The sequence below is a fragment of the Emydura macquarii genome, unplaced genomic scaffold (genome assembly GCF_026122565.2).
Source record: "Emydura macquarii macquarii isolate MOO-44397 ecotype Brisbane River unplaced genomic scaffold, CSIRO-AGI_Emac_v2 contig_915, whole genome shotgun sequence".
Lineage (NCBI taxonomy): Eukaryota > Metazoa > Chordata > Testudines > Chelidae > Emydura > Emydura macquarii.
The window spans coordinates 1,915,960-1,935,008 of record NW_027131052.1 but is presented as its reverse complement, the minus strand read 5'-3'; the positions used below and the strand labels follow the sequence as shown (position 1 = coordinate 1,935,008).

Genomic DNA, 19,049 nt, shown 5'->3' with positions numbered 1-19,049 from the left:
TCCAGGTTGTTCCGCCGGAGCCTGGCCTTACAAGAGTGTGATATGAACATACTTCACATCAAGGGTAAAGAGAATCTGGTGGCTGATGCCCTGTCAAGACTGGGGGGCCCTTAAGGTGTATTCAGGAGCTCCGATTACTCCCTTCTACAGCAGTCTCGCGTTGGGGGTGTTATGCGGGCTGGCTTGAGAGGGGGGGGCAGCTAGTATATTGTGTGACATCAGCATGGCAGAATCGTCATAATCCATGTGGGATAGGCCATGTCAGGTACTGTTAGGAAGGTTGTAATGTGCTAAGTAAGATAATAATACTTGTGTTCATGTGTGATATGTGACATGGAAGTTATAGATGTATTTGAGATATCTGTGTTTCAATTGTGCTGCCTGGACAACACCCCAGATAGGAAGGCTGCAGAACAATGGCCTGCATAATGGCCCATTAAGGCATTCCCAGGTGCAAGGGGCCCTGAGGGAGAAGCCAGCATCACTAATGAGTCACCAGAACCTGCTTACGTGACTGGACCCCAGGCACACCTGAGGAGTCACCAGGATTGGCCCATGTGACTCCGGACTCCATTTTAGCTCCTGCAAATTTCACAGGCCACATGGCCAAGAGACAGAGGGTATATAAGATCAAGCCAGAGAAGCCATTTTGTCTTTGTTCCTGCCCAGTCTGCAGACACACACCTATCTCTGGACCAATTCATCTTGCAACTGAACCGAAGGACTTAGACCCATCCAGGTACTGGATGTGAACCAGAGAGAACTACACAAGCCTGCAACTCCACATTTCTTCCGGAAACCTGAAGTATATGGACTTTTAATCATTTGTATATCTGTGATTTACTTTAACCCTTTAACATTTCTCTCATGGTTTATTTCTTTCTTTTTACAATAAACCTTTAGTTTAGTTACTAAAGGATTGGCTGGCAGTGTGGTATTCTAGGTAAGATCCAAACTTATATTGATCTGGTACTGTGGTTGACCCCTTGGGGTCAGAGGGAACCTTTTTGGCAACGAGCACCGAGTTCTAATAACTGGTCTCTTTGCTGGACCTGGTGCTGACTTGGGAGCCTGGAGCTGAAATGCAATGAAGGGGGCTGTGGGCATTTGTGGACTGGCTTCTTGATATCCAGTGTGGGGTAATCAGAAGCAGTTCATGGCCGGTTGGGAAGCCGGGCTTCAGTGTCACCCACCAGCGTGGGGAGAATCTGCTCTCCTTTTGCAGCCTGCCCTGACCTTGGCATTATCAGTTGGCAACCCTGGGCACGGGTCCTATCACAATAACATAATAAAACTGAACATCCCTGTGAGAGATCACCAAAGCAGCCCACCACCGTAGCATTTAATTTCAGAAAGGGGAACTAAACAAAAATGAGGATGTTAGGTAATCAGAAATTAAAAGGTACAGTGTCAAAAGTGAAATCCCTGCAAGCTGCATGGACACGTTTTAAAGACACTATAATAGAGGCTCCATTTAAATGTACACCTCAAATTAAAAAACAGTCAGAGGACCAAAAAAGTGCCACCGTGGCTAAATAACGAACTAAAAGAAGCAGCTGGAGGCAAAAAGGCATCCTGTAAAAAGTGGAAGTTAAATCCTGTTGAGTAAAATAGAAAGGAGCATAAACGCTGGCAAGTGAAGTGTAAACATATAATTAGGAAGAAGTTGAAGAACAGCCAGCCAAAAACTGAAAAAGTAACACCAAAAATGTTTGTAAGTACATCAGAAGCAGGAAGCTGCTAAACAACCGTGGGGCCACAGGACAATCGAGATGCTAAAGCAGCACTCAAGGAAGATAAAGCTTTTGCAGAGAAACTAAATTAATTCTTTGCATTGTTCTTCACTGCTGAGGATGTGAGGGAGATTCCCAAATCTGAGCCATTCTTTTTAAGTCACAAATCTGAGGAACTGTCCCAGATTGAGGTGTCACTAGAGCAGGTTTTGGAACAAACAGATAAATTAAACAGTAGTAAATCACCAGGACCAGATGATCTCCACTCAAGAGTTCTGAAGGAACTCAAAATGTGAAATTGCAGAACTACTGACTGTGGCATGTAACCTATCATTTAATCAGCTTCTGTTCCAGATGACTGGAAAAGAGCTAATGTGACACCAATGTTTAAAAAAGGCTCCAGAGTCGATCCTGGCAATTACAGGCCAGTTAGCTTAACTTCAAGACCAGGCAAATTAGTTGAAACTATGGTAAAGAGCAGAATGATCAGATACATGGATGAAAGTGATTTGTTGGGGAAGAATCAACCTGGTTTTTGAAAAGGGAAATTATACCTTACTGATTTACTAGAATTCTTTTCGGGGATCAACAAGCATGAGGACAAACATATGTGAGACACTGTGCCCCATATACACCCTTATGGTGTGATCCATGTAACATTCATGTTCACTCTTCTAGTGTAACTGTGCATGGTCTGATGCAAAGAACGTCATGTGCGGTGTTTCTGGGATGCTCAGGGCACACTGAACGTTATTGTTCTGGTAGCATGGTCCCTGCAATGTTGCACATACGTACAGATATGAAACCCTGCTATGTCTTGTCCCCAAATCTGTGTCTCACGTGTCTTGAATAGATGCAGACAAACACAGAGCTGAGGTTCACACCCCACAGAGGCCTGCACGCAGTAACAATGGACTGGCCTGAGCACCTTTGAGCACTTTGGCTCACATGGAAGAAATCATGCCCATTGCTGGACAGGGCCAATCACCTGACCCCAGGGGGGTCGAGGAAACTTGTTAAAAAGAAAGAGGCATCTTTGTCTCAGGCTCGCCCTTGGAATCCATCTACACAGCAACATCAAGGACCCTGACAACTGCCCATGGGGGGCCTGGCTGCAAGAGGCATCTCAGCTAGCTGTCGGTAAGTTAACATCAAGGACTGGAAAGCTACTGAAATATTAAGTTAGGTTAGGATGCGAGTTACCTTTTAGTTCATTGTGATCTAATCTCTTGATTCAGATTAATCCAATTTATAATCACTTAAAATCTGTCTGTAGTCAATAAACGTATTTGTGTGTTTTATCTCAAACAGTGCATGTGAACTCAGTGTGTGCAGAGACCTCACGTAGCGTGACAGAGCTGGTGCATATCAATGTCTTTGATAAGTTGATAGACAAGTGTAAACGAGCGTGCAGGGTGCAGAGTGCAGCACTGAACCCTGCAAGATGGCAGTTCCTGGGGTTGCATCTGAAACTGGAGGTGTTTTCTGGGGGTCAATCCCATGAGCGGCTGGCCAAAAGCGCTCCTTCACTAGGTCAGAGACCGATTATTCACAGGAGACTGGACATGGGTTCACCCAGGAGTGAGTGGTCCACACAGCAAAGTGGAGTGAGTCAGGGTCCAGGAGTGAGGAATTGGGTGACAGCTACACACCAGTCCAGATTGCAGGAGAGAAATGTCACAGCATGATCCGGTGGATATAGTGTACTTGGATTTTCAGAAAGCCTTTGACAAGGAACCTCACCAAAGGCTCTTAAGCAAAGTAAGAGGTCATGGGATAAGAGGGAAGGTCCTCTCCTGGATCAGTAACTGGGTAAAAGATAGGAACCAAAGGGTAGGAATAACAACAAGAGCCCTGTAGCACTTTAAAGACTAACAAATTTAATTTCTGCAGGCATAAGCTTTCGTGGGCTGTAGGAATAAATAGTCAGTTTTCAGAATGGAGAGAGGTGAATAGTGGTGTCCACCCAAAGGTCTGCACTGGGACCAGTGCTGTTCAAATTATTCATAAATGATCTGGAAAAAGGGATGAACAGGGAGGTGGCAACATTTGCAGCTGATACGAAACTACGCAAGATAGTTAAGTGCAAAGCAGACTGGGAAGAGTTACAAAGCGATCGCACAAAATTGGTGAATAGGCAACAAAATGGCAGATGAAATTCAATGTTGATAAATGCAGAGTAATGCACATTGGCAAACATAATCCCAACTATCCATATAAAATGATGGGATCTAAATTAGCTGTTACCACACAAAAAAGATTGTGGAGTCATTGTGGTAGTTCTCTGAAAACATCCACTCCATGTGCAGCAGCAGTCAAAAAAGTTAACAGAATGTTGGAAATCATGAGGAAAGGGATAGATAATAAAACAGAAAATATCATATTGCCTCTATACAAATCCATGGTACACCCACAGCTTGAATACTACATGCAGATCTGACTGCCCCATCTCAACAAAGAGATATCGGAATTGGAAAAGGTATAGAAAAGGGCAACTAAAATGATGAGGGGTCTGGAACAGCTTCCATATGAGGAGAGATTGGTAAGACTGGAACTATTCATCTTGGAAAAGAGATGACTAAGGGGGATATGATAGAAGTCTATAAAATCATGACTGGTGTGGAGAAAGTAAATAAGGATGTGTTATTTACTCCTTCTCATAACACAAGAACTAGGGTCACCAAATGAAATTAATAGGCAGCAAGTTTAAAATGAACAAAGGGAAGTATTTCTTCACACAATGCACAGTTAACCTGTGGAACTCCTTGCCGGAAAATATCGTGAGGGCCAAGACTATAACGGGGTTCAGAAAAGAACTAGATAGGTTCATGGAGGATAGGTCCATCAACAGCCATGAACCAGATGGCAGGGATTGCTGCTTGCCGGAGGCTGGGAATGGGCAAAGGGATGGATCCCGTGATGATCACCTGTTCTGTTCATTCCCTCTGAAGCGCCTGGCATTGGCCACTGTCGGCAGACAGGATCCTGGGCTCGATGGACCATTGGTCTGACCCACTATGGCCGTTCTTATGTTCTTATGTCTCTGCTGCTCCTGCAGAGGGGTCAGGGCCAGGATCAGATCCACGCACCTGCTCCCCCAGGGACACTGTGGGTGTCAATCTGCTGACTGCAGCAGGGCTCTCCCCACGGCCTCTCAGCAGCCTGGCTGGAGCCCTCCCCGTCCAGACGGCCCCCGCCCGGCCAGGCCAGCGCCGGCTCCCCGCACTCACTGACACACTTGTGGTCACCAAAATCCCACTCGAAGCGTCCAGACGCCGTCACTTTGCAGGTCACTTTGAATGAGAGCTGCTGGAACTGCTGACGACAGGTCACCAGAACCTCGGCCCCGGCGCCGAACTCCAGCTGTGCAGGGTCAAAATCCACCTGCTTCGTCCAATTGTTGCACATCCCTGTGAAAGGAACAGGAGAGCGTCTGCCCTACGGTCTGAGAGCCCCTGGGCTCTGGGCAGCCCGGCTCCGGGATCTCACGCGTGCTGTGGGCCCGCCTGGCATGAACGGTCTGTCCTGTGAACATGGGGAAGGCTCAGGGAGCGATTCTGGAGCAGGGAGGGGACTGAGCAATGACGGAGTGGGCCTAAAAATCGGCCCTGGCATTTAAAGCAGACAGGCCAGGGTGCCGCTGGGCCCCCGTGCTGGGAGGGGTTGGGGGGAAGGGGCAGGGCCAGGAGGGGAGAGCGGCTGCCATGCTCGGCCAGGCCCCGCTGGAGGGCTGATGAAAGGCTTCCGTGGCGGCCAACCGGCCCACCAGCCCTTGAGTGCACCGACCCCTCCGGCATTTCCCAGAGCTGCCAGACGGCCAGTCCGCCCGGGGACCGAGTGTCCAGGAGTCCCGTGGCTGGCTGTTCCAGGAGCGGTGCTGGGAGAAGCACCCTGAGAAATGCTGAGATCCCAGTTCTCAGACCCTGGCCCCTCGCAGAGCTGCTCAGTACGAACCAGTCTCCAGCTGAGACTCCCACCAGCCCTGGCCACAGAACCAGAGCCAGCAGCCAGCTCAGCACCTGGGGGTGACCAGTGCTTGGTGGGAGAGGGGCAGGGCCCACGGTGACAGCCCTGTGAGGGGTTTCCCAGCAGGCCTAGGGAGTGGGGTCCCCCCTTTCTCTCCCCATTGTCACGGCCTCCCAGAACTCCCATCCCCCGGGATCTCCCATCCCCCTGGCACCACGTCACTCCCTCAGCTCCCAGGGGCCTGCTTATCACCTGCCCATTTCCCTGGTCATGTCCTGCCCGGACCTGGCTGCAGCCCCACTCCTGGGCTGGCGGGGCAGGCCCGCAATGCTGGGGAGGTTTGGCCCCGTGCCCAGGGGGTGGACGTGGGGCTTGTACCGATCTCCACACACTCACTGAGACACTTGACTCCACTGATGTCCCAGACTGGCCCACGGTCCTTCAGCTCTGTGCAGATTGCAGGGAACTGCCCGGCTTCAGGGTCCGCGAGGCACGTCACCTGCACCGTGTCATTCACCAGAAACACCGTCCGGTTGGAGAAAAACGTCACCTTCGTGGTCCAGCCTCCCTCCATCCTGCACGTGCCTGCGACGGGAGGAAAGGACAGGCTGAGGCCTGGCTGGAGACAGGGTCTAGTCACTGCGTTAGCGCCTCCGGGGCCTGCTGGGGACCGAGGAAAAGTAGCGAGAAGGGCCCGAGCAGCAACCTGCTCCCAGTTGCCCCAGAGGGGACGGGCTCTGAGGGTGGCAGGTCAGGGCACCAGGCAGGTCTGAGAAGGGCCCCAGCCATCTGGGCCCCAGCACCCAGAGGTGACAGAGCTCGGTGGGGGAGAGGCGTCCTCAGCAGTCCCTGTGGATGCTCCGGGGCAGGTTGTTTCCCTGCCCCTTACCCCAGATCAGTGCTGAGCAGGGCTGGATTCATCCCTCCCATCGACCTGCCCAGCTCCAGCTGGGTGAGGCGCTGCACAGGCAGGTCCCTGCCCCACGGAGCTGCCCCAGACAGGCAGGAGAGGGGATGGGAATTGACCAAAGCCGGGTGAGCGCATGGACCCAGCCTGTCTGTGGAGCAGACAGCTGCACACAGCTCAGTGGGCGCTCGTTGCTGTCCAGGGGTCCTCTCCGTTACCTGCCAGAAGCACACCCTGCCCTGCTCACCCCCGAGACAAGGCTGCGGGGGGTAAATCAGAGCAGGACTCAGCCCTGTCTGTCTGAATCTCTCTGTCCCAGAGCACCGCCCGGACACGTGTGTGCAGGGGGGTCTCCGTGCACAGACCTCCCTGCCCTGCGCAGGACGGGGGGACGCTCCCCGCCCTCGGGCCCTGCAGAGGGCTCTCTGGGTCAGGGTCTCCATGGAGGAGGGGGTGGGATTTGGCTGGGCAGGGAGCAGAACGTGGCTGGGCCTGCCTGGGTGGGGACAGCCCAGGGCCAGGGGGGTGCACAGCACTGCCCAGCAGCCCTGCGGACTGTATCACCAGCTGCGTGGCTGGCTGTGCTAGGACCGTTCAGAAGGAGCTGGGGTTGTCACCCCCGGGAGGTCCGTGTCCGTGGGTCCTTTGGAGCAGCGCTGCCAGGGCGCAGACAGGACCCCCAGGGCTGGCCCCGGGCCTGCTGTCAGTCACGCTAGGCCAGGGCTTTCCCTCCTACCCCCATGGCGCACACAGCAAAGCAATGGCCTGGCAGCGGCAGAGGGGAGATGGGGGGTCATGTGCTGCCCCAGAGCTGGGAACAGGCAGCAACAAGAGAGCCTAAAACTTCACCCGAAAAACGGTGCAGCAGAGTCCCAGGAAAGCTGCCACGTTAGCAGATCGCCCGGCCTCTGCCCCCGCCTCTTTCTGCCCCCCACGGCTGCTCTGCTGAGCAAGGAGAACCGCAGCATGAGTGGGATCCACGAGGGACGCAGGCGTTGAACGCTGAACCTCACGGCACTTAGCGCTTCGGTGCCTAGGAAATGACAGGGACACGCTGGGACCCCAGAGCCGAGTTCGGTTCACAGCTCCCTCCACGGCAACGGGGCGGAGACGGGCACCTCTGACTGAGATCCACAAAGGGAGCACATGAGGTAGGGAGCCCCCGAGGCCAGCCAATGGGCAGTGTCAAGCAGGGCGGGTGCTAAGCGCGCCCCTGGCATGGAGATAGGCACCGAAGGCCGGATCTACACTGCAGAGGTCGTGGTACATGGGGATGTCCTTTGAATACAAGAAAGTGCATCACTTTCTGCGGTGACTAGCCAGTAACACAGGATCTGCCACTGTGGCTGTTAGAAGATGCAGGCTACACAGTTCCAGGCTGCACCGTCGGCAAGGGCTGCCTGGTTCCTCCTGGGCTGGACCGTGCCCTTCCCTCAGCTGGTGAACGGTGAAGACATTTCGAATAAGATGCTTTCTGTATGTACTCCTCCAGAGGGCAACCAGACCCTCGGTCTCGCTGCTGGAGCAATTCCTTTCCGAAAGGACTGGACATGCTCCAGGCTGACTGGACTTCCCAAGAAAATCAGGATCTTCCCAGTGTTAGGGGCTTTGTCCTGCACCCGCCCAAAGTTCTGCCGGGACGTCATTTGTCCTGATTTTCCGTGGGGCTGAAGGAGCCCAGCCCACGGAGCCCAGCCCGATCCCTGCTGCGCTGGGCAGGGCAGACGCACCCTCCAAGAAGTACGAGAACTGAGAGCTGTGTGAATGCAGTAACAGCCGGCCTGTGCGCACGTTCTGCTTTTCTGTATTTTATCTTCATACGCAACCGTCCCCTCCCCGCCCCCCCAAAAAGTGTCCTGAGTTTTCACACTCGCTATCTTTCACACTCGCCATCTTGTCACATGGCTCCCTCTGGCGTCTACCAGAGCTACTCCGAGGGGGGCTAGGCTGCAGCGCCAGGTTCTCCTTCCATCAGGACCGAGTCTGCAGCTTCCTCAGAATGAAGAACTGAGCTCAGGCACCAAACCCAGTTCCCGTGGTGCGGCCATGCAGTGCCTCAGCAATTCCTCCCAGCACCTTTCCCCAGCCAGCTTTGCTGTGACTTGCGGCGCTCAGCGGGGGTGTCTTTTTCACACCCCTGAACAACGTAAGTAAGATCGACTTATGCGGTAGTGTAGCCCTGCCCTGTAGGGCCATGAAAGCACGGCCCAGAAGTATGAGCTTGATGCACGTGGCAAGGGGGAGTCAGTGGAAGGATTCAAAGAGCAGCTGAAGTGATGAGTGAGATGATTTTGTCTGTGACATTGTGGACAGAATGCAGCACGGTTGGCATTACAGAGATCACAGACGTCAAGGCAGGAGTGGACCAGGGCAAGGGCCGCTGATGTGGCTGTGGGGACAGAGGAAGGGCTGACACTTGGATCGGAGCTGCTCAGACTAGCTGCTGTAGGAGAAGGAGAGGATGGACTCAGAGATGTCCCTGGGGTTACAGACGTGGGTGACAAGGAAAATGGATGGTTTTGCAGGCTGCAGAGAAGGGGGTGAGCAGAGAGAGGTAGGCCAATGAGGTGATCAGTTTTACCCTAACGATGGCAGAACACACAAGTGAGTAATGACTATGCACATGCAGTCACACCAAGATTGGGTGTGAACCTCTGAATCCCAGCTTGGAGCGACTCCCTTGAAAACGGCCGATTGACTCATGGGCTGAATGATTTACTGGTTCCTTTCTCCTGCATTTCTCATGTCCCTGTGCCACAGAACTTAGCACCATTTTCTGACTAATTTGCTATTTCATTCCCATATCAGTTCTGTAGTTAAGGTCTGACCATTTAACTTACTCACCATCTAGGGTGACCAGACAGCAAGTGTGAAAACTTGGGACGGGGAGGTAGGAGGTAATAGGCACCTATATAAGACAAAGCCCCAAATATCAGGCCATCCGGTCATCCTACACCATCACAAAACCCCAGGTCAATCGGATGATGGACACAGCTTAAAAATGGTGCCTGTCCTGGCCCTTGGTACGTCAAACCATTGTCTTAGCCTCTTTCTTAGCTCACAGCTTCTATCTTAGGCACCTTATAACACACTCAAAAGCACCCAACTCATCTGCTCTGTCACGGCCTTTTCCCCTCTCATCTGCCCCTGCTACTGAAACACGTCCCACAGCTTCCTGTTGGTTTCTCTCAGGGCCACATTAACACCACGCCTGTCACTGTCTGCTTGGCTGTCACACTGCTTCTCTTTGTCTGTCTGTCCTGTTCTCTCTCTTCCACCGTCCCGCCCCCTACCCCCCGCACACACACACACACACACACGTGCGCGCGCACACACACACACGCACACGTGCGCGCGTGCACACACACACACACACACAGTGGCTGGAGAAATGGGCCTTTGAGACGGAGGCCACTTTGCTGTTTCAGCTCCTGTTTGCGCAGTCGTGCCTGACCGCTAACAAGGTTAAACCGCCCAGCCCATAACACTGGCGTCTACAGAGACACAGACAGCCTGGCTGCTCACTGAGGTCACTGATTTAGGACACCCACGTCTCAGAGCCCAGAGCCACGAAGATCTTGGGTTAGGCACCGAATCTCACTCAGTGCCTGAGCCGTCAGGGAACAGTTCTCTCCGTGCCTGTGTCTCGCCTCTGGGCATGTGCACGGCTGCCTGCCTCCAGCTGCCTGGACGCCTGTCTTCTGCCTCAGCCCCAGAGCGAGCCGTGAACCAGGGACGACAGGCATTTGGCCGCCTAAGTCATGTGGGGCCTGATCCGGTAGCTGTGCTCAGAGGTGCCTCCTCCGGATCGGGTCCCTTCAGAATCCGGCCAGAGGAGGAGGCAGTGGGTCCCCTTGTGACTCTTGCTGGGGCACCCAGGGCTGTGAGTCGCCTTGTTGCCACCTGCTTCTAACTCAAAGGAGTCATGCCAGTGCCAGCTGGATGCCAGCTCCCTGCCCCCCAGCCCATCAGCCCTCCAGCCCTCCCCGCTGGGCTGCACCAGCCCTGCCTTCGCCCGGCAGGTTGACAATAGATGCGCCCCAGCCCCCGAGGCCCTTCAAAGTGTCCCCCTCTGCGATCCAGCCCTGATCACCGGATCCCCCCAGAAATCCCAACTCTCCATTCCCAAAGGAGCACTTACCCCAGTTTTACCTTAGCCCCCCCCCCGCCCCTGTACCACACACAGCGCTTGAGTTCAATTACAGTAAAAGAAAAGGGGACGTATCTAAGAGAGAACAGAGATTCAGACAGAAACCAGCGTGAGCGGGTAACAAACGGGTCCGTACACAACGCCAGGACAGGCGATCTGGGCCCAACATGTATGAACAATTCCCTTTCCTAGCTAACAACCCAGATTCTCACCCCAAAGTTCAGTTGTTTGCAGCATTTGCTGACCTCAAGGAGCCAGGACCCGTCTGTCATGAAGCTTCCCTGCCCCCCAAGGCACAGTGTCTTTCCCCCGCTGTTATACACTGCACCAGACCTTTGTCTCTGTTCCCAGACAGGGCCCTCCCCTCGCTGTCCTGTCGTCCTTGTCAGTGCCATGTGGGTGTGATGTGTTGTGTATAGTTTACCTTTGATGGGTTTCCATTGACCTTTCTGGGTTGTTGCAGTGATGGACAATTGAGCCATACATTATATTCTGGGCTAGTTGTGGAGGTGTGACAACTGCCCCCGGTTGAATGGACCAGCACAGAGACATGTGGTTCCCTGGTGACTCATGTTCACTCCAAGACCATAAGGGCGACATTCTCAACATAGTTACATTATCCTTTAAATCTCACCCACAGACACATCTCACAATGGCTGTGCGTATCAATATGCTACCAGTTCTCAGGAGAGACCTCAGATGCTGCCTTTATGGCTAAACACCATGACCGTGAGGTGCAGTGAGTTTGTCAGGCCTGATTGATTGCTTTCTATGATGAGGTGACTGGCTCTGTGGATGTAGGGAAGGCGGTGGATGTGATATACCTTGACTTTAGCAAAGCTTTTGATACTGTCTCGCACAGTATTCTTATCAGCAAGTTAAAGAAGTATGGGTTGGATGAATGGACTATAAAATGGATAGAGAACTGGCTAGAGCATAGGGCTCAACGAGTAGTGATCAATGGCTCCATGTCTAGCTGGCAACCGGTCACAAGCGGAGTTCCCCAGGGGTCGGTCCTGGGGCCGGTTTTGTTCAACATCTTTATTAATGATCTGGAGAATGGGGTAGATTGCACCCTCAGCAAGTTTGCGGACGACACTAAGCTGGGGGGAGTGGTAGATACCCTGGAGGGTAGGGATAGGATACAGAGTGACCTAAACAAACTGGAGGATTGGGCCAAAAGAAATCTAATGAGGTTCAACAAGGACAAGTGCAGAGTCCTCCACTTAGGAGGGAAGAATCCCTTGCACAGCTATAGACTGGGGACCGACGAGCTGGGCAGCAGCTCTGCAGAAAAGGACCTGGGGGTAACGGTGGATAAAAAGCTGGATAGGAGTCAGCAGTGTGCCCTGGTTGTCAAGAAGGCTAATGGCATATTGGGCTGCATTAGGAGGGGCATTGCCAGCAGGTCACGGGAAGTGATTATTCCCCTCTATTCGGCATTGGTGAGGCCGCATTTAGAATACTGTGTCCAGTTTTGGGCCCCCCAATACAAAAAGGATGTGGACAATTTGGAGAGAGTCCAGCGGAGGGCAACCAAAATGATTAGGGGGCTGGAGCACAGGACTTATGAGGAGAGGCTGAGGGAACTGGGCTTGTTTAATCTGCAAAAGAGAAGAGTGAGGGGGGATTTGATAGTGGCTTTTAACTACCTGAAAGGGGGCTCCAGGGAGGATGGGGCTAGGCTGTTCTCGGTGGTGGCAGATGACAGAACAAGGAGCAACGGTCTCAAGTTGCAGGGCGGGAGGTCTAGGTTAGACATTAGGAAAAAGTTTTTTACTAGGAGGGTGGTGAAGCATTGGAATGGGTTACCTAGGGAGGTGGTGGAATCTCCATCCTTAGAGGTTTTTAAGCTGAGGCTTGACAAAGCCCTGGTTGGGATGATATAGCTGAGTTTAGTCCTGCTTTGAGCAGGGGGTTGGACTAGATGACCTCCTGAGGTCCCTTCCAACTCTAATATTCTATGATTCTATGATTCTATGAGACAGGAGTTGCTTGTAAAAGGCAGTGAGCCCTTTGCCAGATGGCACTGTTACCCTTCTGCCAGACAGAGTCGGCAGCAACAAGGGCCGGGTTCTATGTCTAGGGGTCCCTGTCTATGATACAACACCAAACTGGCTCGAGCCCCACCCATCACCTGGGAAATCACACACTATCTCCTGGGCATCCCAAAGGGCAACACTTCCCCTCTCGCAAGCACAGAGTCTGAATGTAGAAAGTAAACCTTTTAATAACAGAAGGGAAGTAACACAGCACTGGTTTGGGAAACAATGCAAACACAATTCATGAATTCAGTGAGCCAAACCCACCCCAGGGTATGGGGTGTGTCCTTCGCCTCTCCCTTCTCACTTTCCCCTGTACTGACCATCATAGTTGCAATGTCCATCTCTCGGGTGGGGCTCAGCCAGTCCCCCTCTGCAGGCTCCTGCCAGATGCAGGCTTGACTAGGCCTCTTCCTCTGCTGCCTCCCGCCACCTCCGGGCCTCACCGAGTCCCTGCTGCTGGCTCTCAACGTCTGCCAGCGCCAACTGCTCCTGGTTCCCATCAACTGCTGCCCCCTCTGTCTACAGATGCTAACCGATCCTGTCATCTGCTGGCACTGACCACTCCTGGCTCCTGCTGTCTGCTGGTGCCGACCAATCCCACCAACCGCTGGCATTGACCGCTGTTGCTCCTGACATCTACTGGCACTAACCAATCCTACCATCTACAAGTGCTGCCCACTGCTAGCACCTCCCTGGTGGTTGTCAGTCAAGGTTTCCCACTCTTTCTAGTGATTCAGCTCATGAGAAAACCTTCTGCTGACCCAGAAGCAATATTCCTGCTTTTAACAAACAAAAGATTCCCAGACGAAACATTAATTTTACCTTTTAACAGTAGGAGAAGTTCACCAACCCATGCCTGAGACTACCCCTTTGGCAGGACTGGTGCAATCTCAATAGGAGATTCTTTCCCCTCCCTCCACTTGCAAATCTGAAACATCCGTCCGCCACCCTTTCTGGGCTCTGTTCACTCTCTGAGAGTGAATTTTTTATCAGAACAGGCTAAACACAGCTCTGCTGCCATTTGTTCATACCATCGAAGGACAACATTTCATCACCCCTGCAATTACACAAACATGACTTGTAACACAATACCAGACACACTGACCATTTCCCATCATGCTCGGCACCTAGTGTGCTAATGCAATATACTGAGTACTTAATTGTACTCATGCAGATACAAAGCCCGTGCAAATAACGTGCCCCCGTTCAGCTGCTGAGCAGGGAGAGTGCCACTCAGACACCCAGACCTTGCTTACAGCACCAAGGGGCCTCGGCAGCCTACACCTTAGAACTTTTAGCCCAGTAGTTAGAGCACTCACCTGGGATGCAGTAAACCCCTGTTCAAATCCCTTCTGGCAGAGAGGGAATTGAACCCGCGTCTCCCACATCCCAGCACCACCTCCTCCTCCAGCCATTTTGTGTGGAGCGAGGCAGGTGCCTGACGCATTCTCTCTAGGAACGTCTAAGGTGCCTGATTCCCATATAGGGGTTCCCGGTCATGGATCACAAGCAGAGCCAGGTGCCTCCTGCAGCCCAGACCTAGGCCAAGTCTATGCTACACACTTTGGCTGACGTAAGTTACATCAGCATAAGGCTGCGGCAGTTAGTACATTGCTCATGCGTGTGCATACTTGGATCCTTGCATCGTCGCTGTGCGTACTCACCGGGAGTGCTTGTGTCACTGCACAGTGCGGAGCACCATGGGTAGGTATCCCAGTGTGCAACTTGCCCTGTCCAGCGCACTGCCTTTTGGGACGTTTTGGCCATGCATGGTGAGGCAGAAACAAGTTGCACAGGGGTGAGGCAACTTCTTCCATCCAATAATGTCATCCATACCACATCATTTTGTTCCTTTTTTAAAAATCCCAGGAACCCACACGACCATCCTCACTGTCCGTCATCCGTGACAGAAGCATGGAGCCGGCACAGCTCTGCACCATTGTCATGTGAGTTGTAAGCACAGGACGCACGATCTTCCAGTAATTGCAGAGCCACAAGAAGAACTAAATCAGCGGGGAATGTGGTGATTTCCTGGAGGATAGGTTGCTGTGGGACACAGTGAGATCCAATTCAAGGTTGTTGCTGGCACTCACGGAGCAGCTGCAGATGGTGGAGTGCCACCTTTAGGCCCAAAAAACGAGCACTGACTGGTGGGATCACATCGCAATGCAGCTTTCGGATGACAAACAGCGGCTGCAGAACTTTCGGATGTGAAAGGCCACATTCCTGGATCTGTGTGGCGAGCTTGCCCCAGCCCTCCAGAGGAATGAAAGCGGCACTGAGGGTGGAGAAATGAGTGGTGATTGCACTGTGGAAAGCTGCAACGCCAGCTGGCTCCTGGTCAGTGGAAATCACTTCTGAGTTGGGAAATCCTACGCAGGACTGTGACTCTCGGCCATGTGAGGGACCTTATGGCTGAATCTGCAGCAGTGGGGATCCTGAACTGCAGGGTAGCGATAGACAGCATGCACCTCTCTATTTTGGCACCAGCCCCCGATATATCAACAAAAATGGCTACTTTTCCATGGTTATGCAAGTGCTGGGGGATCACTGCGGACACTTCACTGACATCAGTGTTGGCTGGACAGGGAAAGTGCATGACGCTCGCATCTTTAAGAACACAGGACTGTTCAGAAAGCTGCAAATAGGGACTTTCTTTCCCAAGTGACGGATCACCATGGGGAATATCAAAAAGCCAATAGTGATCCTGGGGGACCCAGCCTATGCCTTGCTCCCCGGGCTCACCAAGTCATACACCGGCCACCAAGATTGCACCAAGGAAAGATTCAATTATCGACTCAGCAGGTGCAGAAAGACAGTGGAATGTGCTTTGGGTAGATTGAAGGGGCGCTGGCGTTGTTTACCCACAACCTTTGTTCCATATGCCCCTGCCCCAGCTCTACAGGGGACTGAAAAGCAGGTAACAGCTCTACCGCTCTTCGTTGTCCCGCTCTTCTAGCATGAGTAAATTAATGAAAGTCAATAGCTGTTTCCTGCTAAGTCATGTAATGGGAAATATCTTTACACACTTACCCTGGGTTCCTTCCCCTGCATCAGGCTCACCCATGCTTGGCTGCCAGGACTGACTGGTCTGCGGTGAAGTCTCAAACAGGTCTGGACTCATGGCATAGATGGACCCCCCCAGAAACACATCCACATCTTCCTCCTCGCCATTGCTGTTCATGCCAGTAGTCCGTGCCTTGGGCTTCTCAGAGGTATCCACAACGTGTAATGTGGTGGTGGGGTCTCTGCTGAGGATGGCATGCAGCTCTTTGTCAAAGTTGCAGGTCAGCGATGGATCGATTTTTGGCCTCATTGGCCTTCTGGTATGCCTGCCGCAGATCCTTTGCTTTCACGGAGCACTGCTGCTGGTTCCTTTCATACCCCTTCTCCTCCATGCAATCTGCTCGTAGATGTCTATGTTCCTATGGCGAGTCTGTAGCTATGCCTGCACAGCCTCTTCTCCCTACAGGCTCAGGAGATCCAGACATGCTCCTGCCTGGAGTATACAAGAGTATTGGATCTCCTGAGCCTGTAGGGAGAAGAGGCTGTGCAGGCATAGCTACAGACTCGCCATCCTCAGCAGAGACCCCACCACCACATTACACATTGACACAAAAAATGGCATCTGACAAAGTGGGCTGCAGCCCACGAGAGCTTATGCCTGCAGACATTACATTTGTTAGTCTTTAAAGTGCTACAGGACTCTTGTTGTTTTTACAAAAAATGGGGGATTCATAAATAATGAAAAGGACAAGTCCTTGATACAGAGCAATCCAGATTCCTCGATAAACTGGATGCAAGCAAACAATATCTGTGTCAATTCACCTAAACGTAAATATCTAGGAACAACCAATATAGGCCATACTTACAGGATGGGGGACTCTATTCTGGGAAGCAGGGACTCTGAAAAAGATTTGGGGGTCATGGTGGACAATCAGCTGAACATGAGCTCCCAGTGTGACTCTGTGACCAAAAGAACTAATGCAATCCTGGGATGCATAAACATGGGAATCTCGAGTAGAAATACAGAGGTTATTTTACCTCTGAATTTGGCATGAGTGCGACCGCTGCTAGAATCCTGTGTCCGGTTCTGTGCCCACAATTCAAGAAAGATGTTGATAAATTGGAGAGGGGCAGAGCAGAGCCATGAGAATGATTAAAAGCATTAGAAATCCTGCCTTATAGTGACAGACAAAGAGCTCGATCTATGTATCTTAATGAAGAGAAGGGTAAGTTAGGGTGACAATTACATTCCATAAGGATCTACACAGGAAACAACTATTTAGTAATGGGCTCTTCAATCCAGCAGAGAAAGTTTTAACACAATCCAATGGCTGGAAGTTGAAGCTAGAAAAATTCAGATTGGGAATAAGTCATAATTTTTTAACAGAGAAAGTAATTACCTTTGGAATAAATTACCAAGGGCTGTGGTGAAGTCTCAGGATTGGATGTTTTTCTACACAATCTGCTCTAGGAATTACTTTGGGGAAGTTCTCTGGCCTGTGTTACACAGGAGGTCAGATCAGATGATCACAATGGTCCCTTCTGGCCTTGGAATCTAGGACTCTGCAGGTAGATGGAATCCCCCATCAGAGGCCTGGCTTTCCCCAGACATTACCAGCCACGTCAGCCTGTTTGTTTCTTGGAACGCAGCTATTGGAAGTGCAGAATTAATGCCAATTTGTATTGGTTTCAACCTCAGGTAGCTGTCAGTTAGAAGCAGCGGTGCTGGAACTGTTTTCATGGTGGGGGTGCTGAAGGCGAAAACCATGTATTTGAGTTGTTATTCAAGCCAGTGGTTGCAGTAGCACCCCAAGTTCCAGCACCTATGGTTAGAAGGGGCTAGTTTGATCCAAACAGAGCGATCATTTGGCTGTGATCTAATCGCATTTTCAGAACCGTACAAATGCAAGAATGCGTAATCAAAATGAGCATGTGTAATTGCCACTTTTGTTCATGCACTGGCAGTAACTGCATGTGCAAGTGACCTGCTGGACAGCTAGCTGGCCATCTGGGGCACTGTTACTGAAATCGTGCATGCAGTTGTAACAGCCATGTATGCAAGCCGTGCACACAGCTATTTTTCACGCTCTACTGTGCACATGCATTTCTGAAAACGTGGATGCAGAACTCTCTGGTTAGCCATCCCGAGTAGTCTCCCCCCTGAGACTCTGGGCAGGTACCCAGGTGGCTAGCTCCTCCTGCTGCTTGTACTGTTGCTGCTGCTACACTCCTGCTGTTAGCGTGCTGCTTGATCAGATCTAGCACAGGTATGTCTGCGCGAGCTGAAAATTACACCTTGACGTCTCAGTGGCATCTCTGACCGGAACCAGACTGCTCATCCTTCATTCATTGTGACGCTGGCTGGATTAGGGGGGCCCTTAAGGTGTATTAAGGAGCTCTGATTACTCCCTTCTACAGCAATCTCACATTGGGGGTGTCACGCTGGCTAGATTGGGGGATGGTGCATGTATTATATTTTTTAACATCACTATGTCAAAATCATAATAATTCATGTGAGATATGCTGTGTCAGGTACTGTTAGAAAGGCTGTAATGTGCTAAGTAAGACGATAATGTTTATGTTCATGTGTTATATGTGTAATGGAAGATATGGATATGGTTGATATATCTGTATTTCAAATTGTGCTGTGTCTGGGCGACACCCCAGACAGGATGGCTGCAGCACTAGCCTGCTTAATGGCCCATTAAGGAAATTCACAGGTACAGTGGGCGCAGGGGGAGAAGCCAGGTCTTGATGAGTCACCAGGACTTACTCATGTGACTCTGGACTCCATTTTGTTCCTGTAAAATTCCACAAGTAGCATGGCAAAGACCAAAAGACATAAAAGGCAGCTGCACAACATCCATTTTGTCCTTAGTCTCCAGCCTGCCTCTGGATCAACTCATTTACAACTGAACTGAACTGAAGCTGTGAAACAAAGGACTGAGACCCATCCAGGTAGTGGATGTGTACCAGAGGGATTATGCAAGCCTGCAAACTCCACAATTCTACTAGAAACCTGATACATACGGACTTTCAAATCAATGTATGTATCTGATTGATTTAATCCTTTAACATTTCTCTTATTGTTTGTTCCTTTCTTTTTATAATAAACCTTTAGTTTTAGTTACTAAAGGATTGGCTGGCAGCATGGTATTTTAGGTAAGATCCAAACTTATATTGATCTGGTGCTGTGGCTGACCCCTTGGGGTCAGGAGAAACCTTTCTGGTAAAGAGCAGAG

General features: G+C 51.4%; 1 protein-coding gene across 1 annotated transcript in view; it reads right to left on the bottom strand.

The window, feature by feature from the left end:
* The window catches only part of LOC137149927 (receptor-type tyrosine-protein phosphatase epsilon-like), a 46,287-nt gene extending 40,064 nt beyond the window's left edge, over positions 1-6,223 (bottom strand). Inside the window, exons 1-2 of the mRNA XM_067543579.1 lie at positions 6,096-6,223; positions 4,964-5,143 (exon numbers count right to left, since the gene is read on the bottom strand). Coding sequence (XP_067399680.1) covers positions 4,964-5,141 — 178 coding nt within the window. The 5' untranslated portion in view covers positions 5,142-5,143; positions 6,096-6,223. The remainder of the gene's footprint in view (positions 1-4,963; positions 5,144-6,095) is intronic.
* Positions 6,224-19,049: the final 12,826 nt, after the last annotated feature.